At 37.6% G+C, this 21586-nt stretch overlaps 1 protein-coding gene across 11 annotated transcripts in view; it reads right to left on the bottom strand.

Annotated features, from left to right (window-relative positions):
* Positions 1-21586, bottom strand: part of SGCE (sarcoglycan epsilon) — a 71281-nt gene that overhangs the window by 17771 nt on the left and 31924 nt on the right. For 6 of the 11 annotated variants that reach the window (XM_020882675.2, XM_020882673.2, XM_020882668.2 and 3 more), the window contains 3 exons: positions 17855-17927; positions 12626-12824; positions 1513-1675 (listed from right to left, as the gene is read on the bottom strand). In XM_020882675.2, coding sequence (XP_020738334.1) covers positions 1513-1675; positions 12626-12824; positions 17855-17927 — 435 coding nt within the window. Of the gene's footprint in view, positions 1-1512; positions 1676-12625; positions 12870-17854; positions 17928-21586 lie in introns of all 11 variants that reach the window. The other 5 variants (XM_070471456.1, XM_070471423.1, XM_020882667.2 and 2 more) reach the window with 1 other exon arrangement.

The raw sequence follows: 21586 nt of genomic DNA, 5'->3' as shown, positions 1-21586 counted from the left end.
TGCTAATAAAAACTTTATCTTCTGCCAAGGAATTGATGCTCTGCCTCCTTTAAGAATGAGAACTAAATAACAAATTAACTTCCTCATTTTATCAGGGACATTAGGAGGCTTATTATCAAACTTGACCTTAGGCTTTATGTTTTGGTAAAGTGCAGGTCCTGATTTTCCAGTTCTTTTATATTTGCTCTATTATGCTTATTATCTGACTCTTATGTAAGCATCCTGAAATCTTCTGTGGTAAGATGTAACCTATACATACATACATGCAAAAGGAAAAAAACAAAAATTCCCAACCTTTCTTTTTATGCAGTCTCACCACAGAAAATGCAGTCTTCAAAGCAAGTCATTTTAAAACCTTTAGAAATTAGATAATTTTCCCAAACATGAATAGTGTACAGCTCAAGCGCAGGTAAAACGGCATCACCAGGGCTGTCTGTCTACTGCTCTGGTGAGAAGCATCTATTTAAGGTACCACTGCAGCCACTCCATCTGTTGTGCCCTTCTATGATTAGCACATGGCCAAAATATTGAGCTCTGTAAATTCAACATTCATCGAACAGAACACATAAACCACACAGCATCTGAATACTTTTACTGAATTTGAGAAAACAGAGAAAGAAAGAGCATTATTTTCCTAAGGCACATGTGACCTGGAAAGAGGAGTCTGGGGCGTAGGGTCACGGGTGCTAAGTGCTTCAGTGTGAGCAGGGTGTTCTCCCGTCCTGCATCTAGGAAAGGCACCTGCAGATGGTTTTCTAAGACATCAAGTGACAGTTGTGTTTATGTGTCAATAACTTTGTTCAAATGTCAACTTTAAACTTAGACCTAAGAGTGGGCTGAAGTTAAATCTAAAGGTCACTAGAGAAGTAAACTAACTTTCAGAAAGGAGGATCAAAAATATAACAGAAATTATATGTACAATATCGTATGTATCTGACATACATATGAAATCTTACTCATATGTTCCTAAGTCTTTGAGCATGCTAATTAAAAAATGATTCAGAAAAAAGAATAATATTTAAGGGGCTCTGGGTAAGATTCTAACTTTCCTCTTCTTTTCCTTTTATTCCTTGATCTTTCCCGACAATGAGTTTCCAGGACACCGAATCATAGCACAATTTTGCTTTATTTTCAGATTTATCATTGCACTCTGGTCTTGCCTTCCAAAGTGGGACAAGGCAGCATATTTGAGGCTTCCTGCCCATGTTACACTGACTCCAAAACTTGACTTAGTAGCCACCTGGATGTCCGGGGATCGTTCAGACCACCTGCCAAGCTAATCCGGCCCCAACAAGTAATCAAGAGTAGACTGAGTACAAAAGTGGAGGTACAATTTCTTAAACGCATGCACTGTCAACGGTCTCACCAAACCCTTAAAAGTCAAGGGAAGTCAACTGCAGCTAACAAAGTAAACCCGGGATATGTTCCTAAAAGCAGTTCAGGTTTTAGTCAAATGCTATCTTCAGCCACATCACTTCTAGTTACAGTTGCAAAAACAAAGTAGAAACTCACCAATGAGATTTTGCACCAGTCAATGTAAAATTGAGTACGGAATTTTTTGTCACATGTTATTACAGGCTCCATTTCTTGACTGCATCTCAATTGATTCTGTGGATTTTCAACTTCTCGTAAACAAGAAGAAAATGGGACGTCGGCACCAACCATGACATAAACGCTGCAAAAATGTGAAACTCTCAGGTTATCCTTTAAGAAAATTGGAAACACTGAAATAAATCTACCCTGAAAGCAGGATTTATCCTTTTGAATTGAGGGATTATCTAGAATCATCCCTAAGGTAGGGGCCTGGGCTTTAAAAACAGTGATTCATGCAGGGGCTTCTTTTCATTCTTTCCTTTATTCAACCAATATTTACTGAGTGCTTTGGTGTATAGACACTCTCTTAACTCTGTTACTTTCTAAAAATTTTTTCACCCTGTATCATATTTGATTAGGTTTGATAGACTCCATTCAAAATATTCTTAAATTGTTTAAATAATATTATCACTAAGATAATTATCAGTAATAATTCTTCATCTAATTTCATTTTAATAAGATTGTGATATTACATCCTGAGGTGTGGAACTGCAGGCAGATCTATTCTTTCTAATAGTTTCAGGCTTTTCTACTGCACAGACCCCCTACTGTTAGGTTCCTCACACAAGGTCTCTAAATCTTTATCTCAGAAGCTAACGTAAGACGAAAAACTACTGTTTGGTAAACACAAATTAGGCAAACAAAATTTATTTTCTTGATATGTATCTTGGCAACTAGGGGAACTCAATTTAATTGACTAATAAGAGTTTCATAATAAAAGAGAAGCCAGAGATAATAGTGTTTAATCTTGGAGCAGCTTGAGCAGCTAGGAATTTCAAAGATCTTTTCAAAAGAAAAGGGAAAACCAGAAAATTATTCTAAATAAATATTATTTCTTTTCTTAATGACAGTGCCATAATTACTTATAAATGGAATAAACCCATCAAAATTCCTGCCATCTTTTTCACAGAAATTGACAAACTGATCCTAAAATTCATATGAAAATTCAAGTGACCCACACAAAATTCTTGAAAAAAGAAAAACACAGTTGGAAGACCCACAATTACCAATTTCAAAACTTACTACAAAGCAATAGGAATAAGGAGAATGTGGTACTACCATAAGGCTTGGCATGTAAATCAATGGACTAGAATTCAGAGTCCAAAAATAAAATCTTTAGCAAATTGATTTTGTCACAGGTGCCAAGACTATTCAACGAGGGAAAGAACAGTCTTTACAATGGTACTTTAGAACAACTGCATATCCACATGCAAAAGCAATAAACTGGACCCCTACCTCACACCATATAAAAAAATGACTCAAAAAAAAAATCAAAAGCTTAATGTAAGGGCCAAAACAATTAAGCTCTGAGAAGAAAGCAGGAACAAATTTTAATGGCCTTGGATTAGGCAGTAATTTCTTAGTTATGACACAGAAAGTTCCAGCAAACACAGGAAAAAAATAAACTGTATTTTATCAAAATTTAAAACTTTGTGCTTCAAAGGGCATCGTCAAAAAAGTGAAAAGGCAACCCACAGAATGAAAGAAAGTATTTACAAATCATACATCTAATAAAGGACTTACACCTATAACATATAGAAGACTCTAACAACTCCATAACAAAATGACAAATAACCCAATTTTAAAATGACAAAGGATCTGAATATATATGTCTCCAAAGAAGATACACAAATGTCCAATAAGTTCATGAAACAATGTCCAACATCATTATCATCAGCAAAACAGACATCAAAACCACAATGAGATACCACTTTACATCCATTAGAATGGCTATAATGAAAAATACAGACAACAGGAAGTGCTGCCCAGGATGGAGAGAAATTAGAGCTCTTCTACTCTACTGGTGGGAATGTAAAATGGTGCAACCACTTTGGAAAACACCCTGGCAGTTCCTCAATAAATTAAATACAGAGTTACTATATGATGTAGCCATTTCATTCCTAAGTACATACTCCAAGAGAAATTTAAATACATCTATCAAAAACCTTATACATAAAAGTTTATAGCAACATTCTTCATAATAGTCAATAAGTAAAAAAATTCAAGTACTCATCAACCATCAAATGGATAAAAAGTAAAATATCCATATAATATTACTCAGCTATAAAAAGCAATGAAGTACTGTACATACTACAACGTGGATGACCCTTAAAAACAATATGCTCAGTGAAAGACTTTGGTCCCAAAGGACCACATATTGTATGATTCCATTGATGATGAAATGTCCAGAATAGGCAAATTCATAGAGACAGCAAGTAAGTAAATTGTGGTTGCCTAGAGTCAGGGGTTGTAGTGGTGGTGACGGCTAATGGGTGTGAGAAGGGAGTGTTAGAAGGATAAAAATGCTCTAAAATTGACTGTGGTAATAATTGTACAACTTTGTTAATAAACTAAAATACACTGAGTTATATATACTTTAAATAGGTGAATTGTATAGTATGTAAAATGTATATCAATAAAGCTGTTTTTTAATGAAGTGAAATAAAAGTATGGCACAAAAATTCAAATTTACGTTACTATGAAGCCACACCCTTAATTAACAGCTGTGTCCCAGAGCACAATTACACAGATTCAGCTGGTTGTGCTTTATGTCAAGTTAAAAATTTCAGAAAAAGTTCAGAAAAAGCAGATGTAAGAAACCACTGGTAAAGAATTCACATGATTAGTGAGTAGAAATATATTCCATTTACAGGAATAAAAAAGAACAAAATAATGTCATCTGCTGCATCATGGGTGGCCCTAGAGATCGTCAAACTTGAGTGAAGTCAGAGAAAGACGAACATCATATGGTATTACTTATAACAGAATCTAAAAAATAGTACAGATAAACTTACTAATAAAACAGAAATAAAGATACAGATGTAGAAAACAAAATCATAGTTACTGGTGGGAAGGTGGAGGGTGGAGGGTGGGAGAAGGCATAAACTGGGAGACTGGAATTGACATATACACATTACTACATAAAAAACAGATAACGAATAAGGATCTACTGCATAGAACAGGACACTGCTTAATACTCTGTAATATTAACAAGAATCTGAAAAAGAGCAGATATATGTATAACTGATTCACTTTGCTGCATACTTGAAACTAATACAACATTGTAATTCAACTACTCTGCAATAAAAATTTTAAAAGAGAAATATATTCCATTTAGAACAACTTGTTACTTTTAAGCTTCATATAAAGCCAGTTTCCATCCCCTTATAACTTCCTTGCAAAGACCATACTTTTCCTTGATAACTGTGAAATATATTTGTAAATACAGAAATTAAATATTTCAAAAATTGTTAAAAGTCCTCTTGCTTTTACATAACATTGATTTGCATTTATAATTAGTAAGATTTTAAATTAATTCACTTCAAGATAACATAAATAGGCGTAAGCATAAGTTTTGGGTGCTCTGAAGTGTTTTATTTTTTTCCCTCAAATTATAAAAGCAATATAAAAACATTACATAAAACTTGGGATATAAAAACAATTAATTTCTATTACCAAGATCATGATTTTCATTTTCCAATGTACCTTGCAGAATACTTTTCAAGTGCATATATTTTAACCTAATTGCAATCATCTCCAAAATATAATTTTGTATCCCACATTTTCATTTAATGCATCATAAGCATTTTCCATATTTTATAGTCTTTGTAATTACTTTATTTTAACAGGAATATAATTTTTAAGTGCACATGGTTTATTCATAATTATTTCAGAGTTGGCCACATAAGTTTCTTCTAATGTTTTGATGTTATAAATAATACTGTAAAGATGATCTCTGTGCATATTCTTTAACATTACTATCTTAAAAGAGATGCCTAGAAGTGGAAACATTTTTATGACAGTTGACACATACTGCCAAATTACTTTCATCTCCACTTGGATGATACAGCAGCTTCACAAACTTACTATGTTCTGAAGTGAGCTCATCATCACCCCATCCCACCTCCACCTGTTGCCCCTTCCATCTTCTCTCTCAGTGACTGGCAAGGGCAGGTGCTCAAGCCCCAACATCATTGACCCCTATCCTTTTCCCTATCATCTGTCTCTGACATTTACCCTGAAAGACTCTCATACACACCTGTCCACTCTGCTCCTTCCCACAACCAACATCCCAGTTCTAGTCACAGGGAGTGAAGCAACAGCCCCTTGACTATTCGCCTGGAACTCAGTCTCTCCCCCTGTCCGCAGGGAGTCTATTTGCAGCATGAATGATACCAGTTTAGACATAGAAGCATTTGTATATTTGAAAGTTGCTAAGAAAGTAGTTCTTACAAGTTCTCATCACAAGAAAATTAAAAACTAATTGTGACGTAATGGATGTTATCTGAAGTTATTGTGGTGATCACTTCATAACATATACTTATACCAAATCTTCATGCTATGCACCTTAAAATTATCCAATGTTATATCACCAATTATAACAAAACTGGAAAAATAAACAAGTTAATTTAAAAATTGCAAACAGACTACTCAAGAGAAGTAGATATTGGATTAGACTTGTGGGTTAAAAAATAGATATCTATTGTTTTTTTTTGTACAGCCAGTAAGTTTTAACATCTTGGCTTTTTAAAAGATAAATTTGTATGAGGCCATGTATAATAATTATAACTTCATGCTATACATGCTGAAATAAATTTTTCATAATCTCTTTTCCTAGATCTTTGATATGCAGTTTTTGATTTACAGCTATTTTGACAGGCTAGCTTTTTAATAAGCAGAAATTCAAAATGTTTATGAAGAGAAATGAGGATGATCTTTACATTTATGATCTTAGCCATGCTTTCAAACTTTCAAACATATGTAAACAGATGGCATGGCAGTGTATTATCAAGTACAAGGCTCTCAAGCAAATGTTAACAAAACACGGTGACTCATAACCTTAGGAATTGAGTAGTCTAAATAAAACTTGCTCCTGTGAAGAATTTTTTTCTTCCAATTTGAACAACTCAATTTCTCTTGAGGTAAAACCCATTTACTGTGGTCTTTACACATACAAAGTGGAGAACCATGTTACAGGTAAAAAATATTATGTCAAAACTCTCCTGTTTTTCCAGCAACAGTCAGATAAACAGATCCAATGATTATATTTTTTACTTAGTCATCCAAGTGATGAATGTACTTTATTCATGATTTTATGTATGTAAGAGACAGAGGATGGTTTAGAGAAGAAAGTGTCCAGGTACGTTACATGCTGCCTGGGAACTCCTGAGCTCTTAAAATGCATTTTGATTCTTGCCTCTGTCCTTGACCCCACTCCTCTGTTCTGTGCATATCAATCAATTAAAAAATAAGATGAAAACAAAGAAGACGTAAGACTAAATAAAGCATCTAATTCAGAATAAAAAATAAAGAATAAAGGTAATTTCTAGACTCTACTTCTACTACTGTTTGTTACTCCTCTTTACTGAAGAAGGGAAGAATGATCTTGTCAACTGGCACCCAAGACTCAGACCTTTCTGGAGGATTCTGTGGGAGGACTTTCTTGCTTGAAGAAAGGAGGCATTTGCGTTCGATCTACTCTTTTAGCTCGTGCAGTGCAGTGGGGCTCAGCAGGCTTACTTGCTAAAATGAAAATGTTAACATACACGATTGTTTGCAAGGTCCCTAGTGCTACACAAGATAAAATTCAAACAATTCTTCCTGGAGTATGAGGTCTTCACATGGTCTAGTCTTTGCCTTTTTGGTCATTATTATTTGTTGGTCCCTGTCCCCCATTTGCACACACAAAGCAGCTTTCCAAATCCACCCGGCTTCTTACTGCCTGATGGCTCTTGTTCAAGCTACTCCCTCTGCCCAAATTCTCCCTTTATCATTTTTTGAGCTGGCTAATTTGTTCATTTCAGTTCAGCTCAGTCGCTCAGTCATGTCCGACTCTTGGCAACCCCATGGACTGCAGCACGCCAGGCCTCCCTGTCCATCACAAACTCCCGGAACTTACTCAAACTCATGTCCATTGAGTCGGTGATGCCACCCAACCGTCTCATCCTCTGTCTTCCCCTTCTCCTCCTGCCTTCAAACTCTCCCAGGATCAGGGTCTTTTCAAACGAGTCAGTTCTCCACATCGGGTGGCCAAAGTATTGGAGTTTCACCTTCAGCATCAGTCCTTTCAACGAACATTCAGGACTGGTTTCCTTTAGGATGGCTAATTTGCACTCATATTTTAAACCTCATCACCTCTATGAACCCTCTGACATGGACCAGAAGTGGGGGAGGAGTCATCTCCATGAATACCTTAACTACGACACATACAACACTGTTTTCTAGTTATCTGATTACTTTCTGGTTCCTAAGAGATGTGAGCATAGACTATACTCTTTATTTTTTTAATTTAATTGTATTTTTAATTGGAGGATAATTACTTTATAATCTAGTGATGGTTTCTGCCATACATCAACATGAATCAGCCATCCCATCCCTCTAGCTTGTCACAGAGCACTGGTTTTGAGTTCCCTGCATCAGACAGCAAATTCCCACTGGCTGCCTATTTTACATATGGTAATGTATATGTTTCAACTGTACTCTTTAAATCACTATACCCTAGAGAGTAATACATTATTCCCCTATAAAAAAAATTTACTAAATGCTAAACAATGGAAGAAAAAAAAATCAATCTATGCCTAGAACTTAGAAGAACAGAAACTAAAGACATATAGTAATAGCCATATAGATACAGAGTTGCATGGATTTTTTTAATTGACATATTTTTATATTTATAAAAATGGGCTTATATTGGCTTCCAATTTTATTATTAAAAGCTCAAAAATTCCAATCTCTTATCATCATTCCATAAAAGAAAGAATAGTTGCATCAAGATAACCAGCCCAGGTTGGGTACATGAGACAAGTGCTCGGGCCTGGTGCACTGGGAAGACCCAGAGGGATCGGGTGGAGAGGGAGGTGGGAGGGGGAACTGGGATGGGGAATACATGTAAATCCATGGCTAATTCATTTCAATGTATAACAAAAACTACTGTAATGATGTAAAGTAATTAGCCTCCAACTAATAAAAATAAATGGAAAAAAAAAATACAGGAGGCACATTATTTAAGAATAAAAGACTATCTCACAAACCACCAAAGAAGAGGACTGACTGAGTACTACAGACTGGCCCAGGACCACGGCCTTGCATCAGATGAGTCTTTGGCAGCCTCTGACTTACATTTTCTTCTCCAAGTGTGACTTCTCTCTGAGCCCTTTCCAGGGCAAAAAGCAGACAATTAATTAGAGGGCGCACTCCGTGACACTGTCTAGAGAATAAACTAGGATTCTCTGTTGCTGATTGAGGCTAGATCCACAGGCTTTGGTAACCAGAGGAAACAGTGGTAGGTTTGACAATCTCTTATGAAAAGTGAGTATATTCTTTAATCCTCACACCCCATCATTCCCTTCATAACCACCATTTACACCACATCACTCACCCTGAGTTGGCAGCTACGCCATGCCCAGACTGAAATATGAACCTGCTCCTCTTTCCCCCAGCTTTATCCCAGGCTAAATGCATCCAGAGTCCTTAGTCTCTGGCTCAATGTCAAGAGCAAAAGCAGCCCTGAGACCACACCCAGAGAGACAGCACAGTTGCCCTGGGGTTGTGGGGCTGGAAAGTGAAAGGGGATCTTTTCAGGAGGTTCAGCTTTCCTTTGCAGGAGCTTATTCACTCTGAAGGAAATCTTTCCACTGGTTTCTGTTAAATTTAGAAGAAGTTTAAAAGCTGTCAGTGAGGTCTGCAGAAATGAGGGGGAAAAAATGCACATCAAGCAGGACGAGGAGCTTGGGCTCTGTAGCAGGGACTCCTGGTGACTGATACGTAACGGCATTGTGGGCTATGGAAGGGCTGGAGGCTTACTCCGAGGGTCTACTACTGAGAGCGCCTCTTGGCCATCTGCTGTGAGTTTGACTAATGTGGAAACATTAGTAAATTGTGGCTGCCATGCATCATAATAGGAAACAATTTAAGGAGATTTTTTAAAATCACGGACTGAGACTCACTCAAAGTATAAAGCAGAACACAGTTAGTAGGTGTTTAATACTTCTGAAGTACATTTTTAAATAAAATTTTAGAAAATAAAGTGATGCAATTCCTTTGCATCTCTGACCATACCCTTGATCTTTCCAGTATTTCATTTTTAATGACATTTATAGGCCATGTAACTTTCAAAAGAAAGTACAGAGGCAAAAAGTTTACTAAGTGGATTAGGAATCATGATGTTGTTGCTCGGTCACTAAGTCACATCCAATTCTTTTATGACCCCATGGACTGCAGCCTACCAGGCACCTCTGTCCATGGGATTTCTCAGGCAAGAATACTGGAGTGGGTTGCCTTCTCCAGGGGATCTTCCTGACCAGGGATCGAACCCACATCTCCTGCATTGCAGGTGAATTCTTTACTGCTGAGCCACCAGGGAAGGCCCCCCAAAAGTTCAACAAGTGAATTAAGAATCATGATATTCACCATTAAAAAGGAAGGAAGGCACAAGAGGTGAGGTAAGCACTGAATTTATTCTAAATTTAAGGCAAATAGAGTAAAAAAAAAACAACAACTATTTTTGTTACCTTGATATTACATAACAACCAAAGAAAATATGCAAAATTATTTCCAAGGACAAATTTTTCTTATGCAATTACACTCAAGTAGGATCTTACTGCATTGGTGCTCATATAGGTACACTAGAGTAATAAAGTTGGCATTGGGTACAATTTATAGAAATTCTATTTTAAATGACTTACCATATGAATACTTTGTAAAGGTTACAGCTTAACATTAAATTAAAACTCATGGAAAGCATTTCTAGTTGGGAAGGGATCTGAGACAACAGGGTCCAAATAAATGCCATGGGGCTGACAACACATGCCTCCTGCTAGCAGGTGCTAGGGGTCAGTCAGCTAATGACTGGATTCTCCAACAAGTACTTGTAGGACAAAAAATTCTGTTCTTAATTTAGACTCACATGCTCAGGCCCAGCCCTAGACTCAAAAGATCCAGAATCTCTAGGGGGGGATCAGAGGCCAGGAACCTAGGTATATTTTTAATAAATCTCTACTGGCAAGTCTCAAGCTAGACGCATTTGAACCGTACTGTTTTAAGTCCGAGTTTGGTTTAGAGAGGTGTTAGCTCAATTTAGTCTCTGTGCTATGCTTAGTCACCCAGTCATGTCCAACTCCTTGCAACCCCATGGACTGGAGCCCACCAGGCTCCCCTGTCCAAAGAGATTCTCCAGGCAAGAATGCTGGAGTGGGTTGCCATGCCTTCCTCCAGGGGATCTTCCAGACCCAGGGAGTGAACCCAGGTCTCCCGCATTGCAGGCAGATTCTTCACCATCTGAGCCACCAGGAAGGCCCTTAATTTGTCTAGTGGTGGCTAACAGGGCCTCTGTGGGTGGCGCCTGCACTACTGATGAGGGAAGGGGTGAATCCAGAAGAAAGCACAGCTATGGCAAACTCTACCAATGACTGGTTTCCCTGTTGCTTCCTCCAACGTCTTTTGGTCATCGCTTTAACAATCACTGTGGAACACATTACTTTAAGGAACTGTTGAGAAGACTCCAGGGACTTCCCTGGCAGTCCACTGGTTAAGAATTCACCTTGCAATGCAGGGGACGTGTGTTCGATCCCTGGTGGGAGAACTAGGATGCCATATGCCATGGAGAAACTAAGTCCGTGCACTCCAACTTCTGAGCTCAGGCGCCACAACTAGCCTGCGTATGGCAACCACAGATCCTACACGGCACAGTGAAGACCCGACAGAGCCACATCAATCAACATCTCTTCAACAGACTCCACACCTGGAGAACGTCTTCAGGGGAGATACTCCTGTTCATCTCCTCCCATGGTTCTACCTTAATTACTCACTGGGAAAAAGATCCATGTTGGACCTCTGAAGTAAAATGTTAAGCCCAGAATTCTGTTTGCACAGAGACAGCCAACCAGCAGACGGGCAAGAAATAAAGCCACTATTTTTCTCCGAACACTTGCAGGTATGCTTGACTGACTTCAAAAACCCATTATTGTACCATACGAGATACAACTTAATTCTGAAATTTGTAAGTTGGACTTCACAGGTCATTGCTTATGCCTCCATCCCCTTTCTGACTAATCGCCCTACCTTATCTATGTCTATTTGAGATTTCTTCCCTTATTTTCAACAAAGTTCTCCTTTGAAGTTGCCCTTAAATTTGATTCTTATTAATCCAGACATTGTGGTTAATTCCAGATGTCCTCTGTATAAATGTTACCAAGAATATGGATAAAGGAGGAGTTAGAAAAAGATATGTTACGCACAATGTGATTTATTCTGTATCTCGTACTTTTATAGGATTTAGCTTTTTAAAAAAAGCAGATCCGCCTCAACTTGCAGATTCAAAATTAAAGAGCAAAATTCCATCGATGTGGGCATTCAATCTGTCATTGTACTCAGGTATAAGTGTTTTATAACCCCTACAAGGGTGTAAGTCACATTCTATACCTGTAAGACTTGAGAATCAACAAGTCCCTTTCAAATGCATTGTCTCTTTAATCCTCACAACAACCCCGAGGTCGCTTCCATTGGAGCAGACGAGGAAGCTGAAGCCCAGAGGGGTGCAGCACTTTGCCCAGTGTTACCCAGCTTGTGAGTGACAAGGCCAGGCTTTAGGAATGGGCTTCACATCCACCCCAGCCATCAATCACCGCCACATGGTGGAAAGAATGTTAAAGGCGAAGAAATAGTTTCCTAGAATAAAGTTACAGCAATCTGTATGTCCTGCAGCTGATAACTGGGGCATCAATTTCCTTTGAAACTCGGGGCCCTAAATAATCAGCTTCTCGACAGAAGGTACAAAAAAGCCTTAGCACTGTAATTTATGATGCAAGTCCTGATCTACAATTAGCTTTCAAAGGACCTGGAACATCAGATATAAAGGACCATTAACGTAACCTCTTTGTCAATACAGAAAATTGCTATTTTTTTTTCACATCTATGCAATATCTATCGCTTATTAAAAAGAAAAATGCCACAGGCCCTCTTCCATCTGCACTGTTTGATAATATCGCCACATTTAAAAATCCACACTTAGAGCGATGAGATGAAGTCCGCTTACCCCTCCTTCATGTCGTTGATGGGCAGGGGGACCCGGCCGCCCCGGTCAAGGGCCGACGTGATGTTTATGGCGTTCAGGCGCTCGGGCTGCCACACGTTTTTCACGGCCCCCAGGAAGTCTCCAAGAACCTCGCTGGCCAGCATTTCTTCTACGTTCATATTTTTAATGAAGAATTCTGCTTGATAGGGTAACGGGAAGTCTAATTTTGGTGGGAAAAGGGTATGCACACCTTTAATGAGGGAGTCTTTTGAAAGGGAAACAAAACAACGATGAGATTTGTTGACGTGTCACAGTCCTGGCTTGGGGAACAATATTATTCCTGACTTCAAAGGCTTTCCGTGTAACAGAGGCTATCTTTAAAAACACCACATACATTTGACCCAGAATTTTATCTACGATGTAATCAAATCCAAGGGACAGCAGGGTAGTTCACAATTATAGGAAAGAGAAACAAAGAAAGAAAAGGAAAAAATGTCAAATCTCATATCTGTCTTTAACTTGCCAGTGACTGCCAGCCTTCTCACCTGGCCAACGTACCCAGGTAGAAGCATTTTCAGAACAGAGAAAAATACTTCGTGTTTGTAGTGTTTTAAAGTTGACAGATCTTTTTCACATTGTTTAATTTAATCATTACAATCCTAGGCAGTGCTATTTCTATTTGAACAGAGGAGGAAGCTGAGACACAGAACAATATAATTTTTTTTTTGAACAGAGAAGATAGGACAAAATACCTGGACTTGTTTGTAGGTTGCTTATATACGATATGGAAAACCCTATTTTTAATTTGCAGTATTACTGATCTTTTTAGAGCATGCTAAACATTAAATTTAATAAAAATAAATATTGATTGCATTTTCATTAAGTACTTTGAAATCATAACTATTTCTTTCTTTGGATCACTCCATAATTAGATATTCTAGAGAAATCATATTTAAAATTTCTCATGAAATTCCATATCTCACATTGTTAGAGATTTACTTAGCTTTTTTCCTCCTCAATGTCTCATCAATAATTTCCCTCTAAAGATGCCAAAAAGAACATTTTAAGCCAACCCAATGTCCAATTCAGACTCTCAATATAAGAAACTTGAAATAAATATAATTGATTTCAGCTTCTCAAATGTTAGTCTTGAATTACAAACTGCCATTTCCTATATTCTGGCTGTTCTATTAAGACAAAGAATAGCTTTCTTCTTGTTTCGTAATATTTCTGTAATAATAAAAGCTACTTTCTTTTAATACTCTGAGGTAGATCAAGCTAAGGGAAACAGGTAAATTACCATATTTAATACTCACAATCAGAAAGTGACTAGGCACTTGTATTTTTCTCCATACTTTCAGAAGAGGAAATAATTTTTAGATCATATGAACTCACCTCACATGATTTTTACCTAAGCTAAAAGAGACTGTGTATATAAAGTGCTCACTAGAGCTCCCAATATACAGTGCGAACTTAGAAAATATTAAACTTTAGCAATTATTATAATAATATGCACAGGTTACTTATTTGGATTCTGCCGTGAAAATTTCTGGACTGTCCACAGATTTAAAGTCCCCAATAATAGTTATATGATGTATAGTTGTTGTTCAGTCGCTCAGTTATGTCCAACTCTGTGACCCCATGGACTGCAGCACGCCAGGCTTGCCTGTCCATCACCAGCTCCCAGAGCTTGCTCAAACTCATGTCCGTTGAGTCAGTGATACCATCCAACCATTTCATCCTCTGTCGTCCCCTTCTCCTCCTGCCCTCAATCTTTCCCAGAATCAGGGTCTTTTCCCTTCTGACTTATTATAACTCATGTACTATCTGTCCATTCTTATTTAATAAACAAAAAATTAAAATTATACAATAAATAACTGAAACCTTGATGACCTCATTTATTATGAAACCTCTTTAATATTAAAGGATATTTGATGCCAGAGCTGAAGTCAGGAGATATTCTGGCTCTAGAGTTTTCAGGAGAGTTTTCTGGAATGTAGTGTCTCTAAAGATTAAGTTTTTCAAAACCCTAATCACAGAAGGCTCTTCACTCTTCTCCTACACTGTAATTTATTCTGCTTATGATTTTGTTAGATTTGTTTGATGTATAGCCCATCTGTAATCTTCTAAAATATGCTGTTTATTCTCTTTAATGTAGATAAGTTTCCTGTTTTATACAGATATGTTTCCTGTTTTATATAGATAAACAGTAGCTTAATCATGTTACATTCCCCCCACCCCATACTGAGAAACAGTCATGCAGAAAAATGTCAGGAAGAACAGTTTCTTGGCAATAAATAATATTTATAAATAATACCAAGTATAGTTTGTTGAGTAGGCTAGAATTCTATCATCTATTCACTTCAGTGTTTTTATATCTACTTGTCAAAAAAAAGCATGCAAAACTTTTTCCTGTTTATCATGAAGGCTCCTCCTTGGAGAGCTGCTCCCTGGCTTTCCCTAATGCCTGTGACCTTCCATGGCTCCTAAAGAGGCTGGCGGCCACCACACCCTCCGCGGCTCCAGGCAGTGTAAGTTGCCTGCCATCTACCCAGCCAAGCGCTCTTGCCAGGTCTCCCAGAGATGAGTCACCGGAGCTTTCTAACTTTGGGGAAATCCCGTGCCTGCTATATTTGGACATCCCAGAGGCCAAGGGAACAGTAGGCCAACAGAGTGCTGGCACTAAAACCTGATTTAGAGAATCACTCTACGTCCTCTCCTTGAGCTTCACGCTGTGTGATTCTACATGACTCATTTCCCATTGGATCTCCCAGAGCAGGAGACAGAACTGAGCATGGTTATCCTGATGCTCAACTCCTGTTACTGCTTTTCCTCACCTGATCTGGGAGCAACGGCCACATACAGGTCATGCCCGCAGACGCACACCCTAGTGACCACATGCATTCCATCAAGAAGAGAAGGAAAATGCCTGCCTGTTGGTGCCCTGGTTTTCCGAGTTTTGGCCACTGTTGTCGTTCACTTCCTCAGTTGTGTCCAACTCTTTGTGACCCCACAAGTGGCAGGCACAGTGCTCCTCGATCTCCTGGAGTTTGCTCAAATTCATGTCCAGTGAGCCTGTGAGGCTATCCAACCATCTCACCCTCTGTCCCCCCTCCTTCTCCTCCCCTCACTCTTGCTATCTAATGCAATCTAATCATCTATAAAAGGAGGCTTTCTAAACCCAGATATTCGTCCTCTCCCAACCCTGACTTAGATAAATACCCCTCAGGCCAACTTTCAACCCTATAGTCGACTAGCAGTCTTCCATTAGCATCTGCTTGAATATGGTTCCCACACGTCAGCATCACCTGTTAGGATATATTCTGTGTCGACTGGACCAAGACCAGACTTGAAAGAAAGCAGTTCAAACCACAGGCCAGGTTATTTTTCAATTTGTTGTTGTTGTTGTTTGGTCGCTAAGTCGTGTCCAACTCTTTGCTTGTAGGGATTCCCATACCTTGCAAAAAATTTCTGAGTCCCTCGGAGAATACACTAGTGTGGTTAGTGGTCCAAGTCCACTGTAATATAAGTATATAACTAAACTGATGGATTCCCAAGGAAAGGGAACATCACAATCATTCTGCTCATTAAGGATATTCCAGTTTTACAAGGACTGCTTGGACTGGATGCAAGTACCCCATTACAATTAGAAGAGTAAAAATCTCCTTAATCCAAATACGAGTACCTTACAAAAGCCCTTGGAAAGTGGAAACAGGGACAGAGAATCTTCTGTCCTGGCGAAAGGGATGGGCACTTGGACTTTCTTCTCATATATGAAAGGAAGAATGAAAGTCGCAGGGTCGTGTCCAACTCTTGGCAGTCCCATGGACTCTAACCTACCCGGCTCCTCTGTCCATGGAATTCTCCAGGCAAGAGTACTGGAGTGGGTTGCCATTTCCTTCTCCAGGGGATCTCCCCAACCCCGGGATCAAACCCAGGTCTATTGCATTGCAGGCAGATTCTTTACTGAGCCACTAGGAAAGGTCTTTTTAAATTTTAAACTAGCATATTTGTTGTCTGCAATTAATACAGCTAAAATGCCAACAGGAAAAACTCAAGGGGTTCAAAATCATGACGCATTCTCCTCAATTATGTATTGTATTACATTTTCATTTCTATTGAAATTACTTTCTTTCATAGAGTGTAAAGATAACTTTAAACACAGCCTTTACTGAATTACTATGAATTCCAAATTAGTAGGACCTGATAAAATGTGTTGTACTAGTAAATAGAAGTAAGAATTTTCCTATCCAGGATACACAATTGTTTTTCTGTGCTGAGGTGGGAGGGAATATTGTATCAGTTCTTCTCCCATCACCCTCATAAATGATATCTGGTATAGTATCCCATGATTTATAAATTTTAACCACAAAATTTTTAGGGGTATGTCTTTCCCAACTGAATGCCAAAATGGCGTCAGAATATGCTAAGCGTTGGGAGTAACTCTTGTGTCCCTAACCTTCTAAATCCCAAGGTATCACTTACCAATTTGAACACGTGTAAATCCCTGGTGGCTTAGAGGGTATAGCGTCTGCCTGCAATGCAGGAGATCCGGGTTCAATCCCTGAGTTGGGAAGATTCCCCTGGAGTAGAAAATGACAACCCACTCCAGTACTCTTGCCTGGAAAATCCTCTGGACGGAGGAGCCTGGGAGGCTGCAGTCTATGGGATCCCAAAAGGCCGACACGACTGAGCGAGTTCATTTTCACTTTCAATTCTAAATTGCTGATGGACTCTAGCAATTACTCCAGATAAATGGTTAGCTATTTAGAAAGGAGACTGTGACCCAAATGATGGTTTATTTCTGTCCATCGACATCTCTTTATCATCACATACAACTAGACTACGAGCTATGATAGGTTTTAAAGTAAAATCATACCAGTGATGAATTCTATGACCAGCCCTATGTCAAGCACATTTTGAGCCTTAAATTATCGCTTCCTTACCTCAGACTTACAAGAGGAATGTTATAAGTCCCACCGAACAGATGATTTAATAACCAAGGCCTGGAGAAATTAGTGGCCTCTATATTTGGCTCCCTATCCTGAGGTTTTCAGCACCAAAACAAATCATATTTTGTCATGAATTAAATATTGCTTAGTTTTATTTTCAACATTTTACTATTTTATTATGTATGGTAGGTATGTGGAGTTTTAAAATCCTGAACTAGATTTTATATACCTATAAAATATAAGTGAAATACTTCTTGCAAATAAGGAAACAATCAATAACGTATTTTTCCATACCTACCTTCTGCTGACATTATATTAATTATCAAATTGTGCCTTGCAGTCTCAAAGGTACGCCTATTATAGGCAGTTATCTATTAGAAAAAGAAAGTCATATTAAAGAAGTGAAATGTTATTTGAAAAACGAAATTCATTAAGGGCTAAATGAAAACAAATTGTCGTTCTTTCCATTTTCATTATTTGTCTATATACTAACAAAATATTCCTTCTCTGAACAACAAGAATCAGAGCTTTTAGCAATATTATGGGAAATAGATAATTAGTCAGGTCTATTAAACATGCTAAAACAACAAGTTAAAATCAGAAAAACACTTTTATAGAAGACTGTTAAGTGCCAGTAGCAATGCAGATGCATCATTAGTAAATGGATTAACTATCATGAATTACTTACCAGAGCCATTCTAAACTTGAATAAAAAAAAAACATACAAAATCTATTTCTATACTTTTGAATGGAACTTAAGCATCATATCAGAAAGTACATTTTAAAACAAGCACATCTCTGTGTTGTCTGCATTTAGTACCAAACTGCACACCAACCAGTCAGGGACTGTCAGGACCCCTTTGGATATCATATCTCACGATGGAGCGCAGCAGTAGGGATCACAGTCTGATGGCACATGCTCAAAACCACAAATCAATTCCTTCACAAAAAAATATCAGTAAATGTTTGTGGAGTCAATGAACTTACATCAAAGTCAACTCAGAAATAGCCACTGCAAACAACAAACAAAGCAAAGGCCAACAGCAGGATGTGGTTTCAAAAATCTAAGAATAATTAACTTTATAACAGATAACGAAATCACTCAGACGGGCCTGCGGTACCTCAAAAAAAAAAAAAAAACCAACAACCAAATGATTGTCTTAGCATCCCAGCACTGTCCTTCTGGCAGTAATCGCAGCCGCAGTTGACACTGAGATAAAAAAGTAGAAGAAAAATATCTTGCACACTCAGAACCAGTATCAGGATTTTAAGCATCATATATGAGCTTTAAATAACATCACTCTCATCAGAAATATCATTTGAGACAACAGTGAAAATCAGAATTTGGGAATTAAAAATTCTAAAACTTTAACAATATTTAAAAGTACATATTCTGAAAAGTTTATTATTCCACCAAGATAAAAGAACTTCTCTCTCCACAATCTGTCAGATTTCTTTTGGATTCAGTGACTTTGTTGCGGCTCTCTGTCGGGACATATGATCAATGAGGTGCACAACCAAACACTAAAATTAAGACTAGTCATTATATAAATGGGGCATTACTGTTTGCAAAGAAGCAAAAGACATTTGGGAATGCTCATGAGTTTGAAAGTTTACTCTGCAAGATTTTAATCATGTTCTCAATGGAAAAAAATACTAAATACTATTTGCTATAATATTTTAAAGCTAATGCTCAGGGAGAAAAAATTACACATTTTCAAATTAATGGTAATATTTTTCTGGCCAGCCTTCCCATAATTATCAGAAAGTTCATTATTGTAAATTCCATAATTCTAACAAGTTTTTTAAAATCATAGGCTACATAAGAAAGTGAAGAACCTTTTCATAAATTAGGAGGAAGCACTTTATTATCCAGATTTATATTTAATGCTTAATTTTAACAGCTATAAAAGAATGCAATTCTTCTATCATTTCTAGTGAGATATTTAAATACTATAATATCATCTATCAAAGTCTACTTATCATGATGTGAAGCCCTTCATAGCAAAGAGATATGCACGTGTGTACACTTTTGGATCCCCTATTTCTAAAACAGTGGCTGATTTATTTTAGATGTTTAATAAATATCTACTGAATAAATTATGGATGTAAATGGCTAAATATTTAAGATATGCAAAATCTTTTCACCATATTGTTAACAGAATACTTTTAAATTCTGAAAATGTTTTTATAGATGGATATAAAATGAGTTATTTACAGATAAAACACTACTAGTGTTAGATGAAAGATACATTGTTTTCATCATTTTTAAAGATATTATTTGATACTTATTCATAACCTTATATGTTGGTAGTAAGGTATAATGAACCCCTGTGAATCATGGCTCAACATGTGTGTTTCTCTTCTGTCCTAGCTTCTTGCCTCTCTCCCACCAGAGAAACCACTTTGGATTTTGTGTTTATCATCCCATTAGTTTTAAATATAGTTTTATTATACATGCATGTATGTTTAAAATACATTGTGCGCTTTGATGGCTTTTGAACTCTATAAAAATCATAAACTAGTCTTCAAAGGTTTGGGGTTTTTTCCAACATTATGTTTAAAGCATTTATTCATGTTGCCAGGCAAGTCTAACTTCATTCTTGCTGTGTTTACTGTGTGAAATAACAATTCCAGGAATTATTGATCTATTCTCTTGTTGACGGACTTCTGGGTCTCGGTTGGTTTGTGGGTTTCCAGTGTTTTCCTATGCAAACATTGCTCAAGGAACGTGACTGAGCATGCCTTTGGGTGCTGGACATTTGCAAATATTCCTTTTTTTTAAATATTTTGGTCACACCACGTGGCTTGCAGGATCCTAGTTCCTCGACCAGCGATTAAACTCCAGGCCACAGCAGTGAAAGCCCAAGTCCTAACTACTGGCATGCCAGGGAATTCCCTGCAAGTATTTAAGTCATATGTAGAAGGGGGATGGCTAGATCATAGGGTATCATATTATCCAGCTATGTAAAATACTCTGATTTCCAAAGTGATTACTCCAATTCCCACATCCACTGCCACAGAACTTTACTAAGGGTAAAATTCTCACTGCAGTCTTAATTTTAATATTCCTTCTTATACTGATGAAAGTAAACTTCTTTACTTAAATGGCATTTATGTCTTCTCTGGTAAAAATGTCTGTTCATGTCTTTTTCTTACTGAAATTGTAGGTGTCCATTTTCATATTTTACATACTTATTATTAGTCAGTTACATATATTTCAAATATCATCTTCCAGTTTGTGGGCTGTCTTTAAAATTTTCTTTTGATGAATGGAAGTTCACAAGTTTAATACGGTAACTTGATCAAGTATTTCTCTTAAGTAAAAAATATTTAGGTTTTATTTAAGATATCCTTTCCTACCCCGATATTCAGAAAGATACTCCTCTACATTTCTTATTTTAATTGGAGGCTAATCTCTTTACAATATTGTGGTGGTTTTTGCCATACATTGATGTGAGTCAGCCACAGGTGTACATGTGTCCCCATCCTGAAAACCCCTCCCACCCCATCCCTCTGGGGTGTCCCAGAGCACTGGATCTGAGTGCCCTGCTTCATGCATCAAATTTACACTAGACATCTATTTCACATATGGTAACATACATGTTTCAATGCTATTCTCTCAAATCATCCCACCCTTGCCTTCTCCCACATAGTCCAAAAGTCTATTCTTTACATCTGTGTCTCTTTTGCGGTCTTGCATATAGGGTCGTCATTACCATCTTTCTAAATTCCATATATATGCATTAATACACCGTATTGGTATTTCTCTTTCTGAGTTACTTCACTCTGTATAATAGGCTCCAGTTTCATCCACCTCATTAGAACTGACTCAAATGTGTTCTTTTTTATAGCTGAGTAATATTCCATTGTGTATATGTACCACAGCTTTCTTATCCATCCATCTGCCGATGGACATCTAGGTGGCTCCCATGTCCTAACAATTGTAAACAGTGCTGCACTGAACATTAGGGAACACGTGTCTCTTTCAATTCTGGTTTCCTCGGTGTGTATGCCCAGCAGTGGGATT

This window comes from Odocoileus virginianus, chromosome 1, assembly GCF_023699985.2.
Source record: "Odocoileus virginianus isolate 20LAN1187 ecotype Illinois chromosome 1, Ovbor_1.2, whole genome shotgun sequence".
Taxonomy (NCBI): Eukaryota; Metazoa; Chordata; class Mammalia; order Artiodactyla; family Cervidae; genus Odocoileus; species Odocoileus virginianus.
This window is presented reverse-complemented; position numbering and strand designations above follow the sequence as displayed.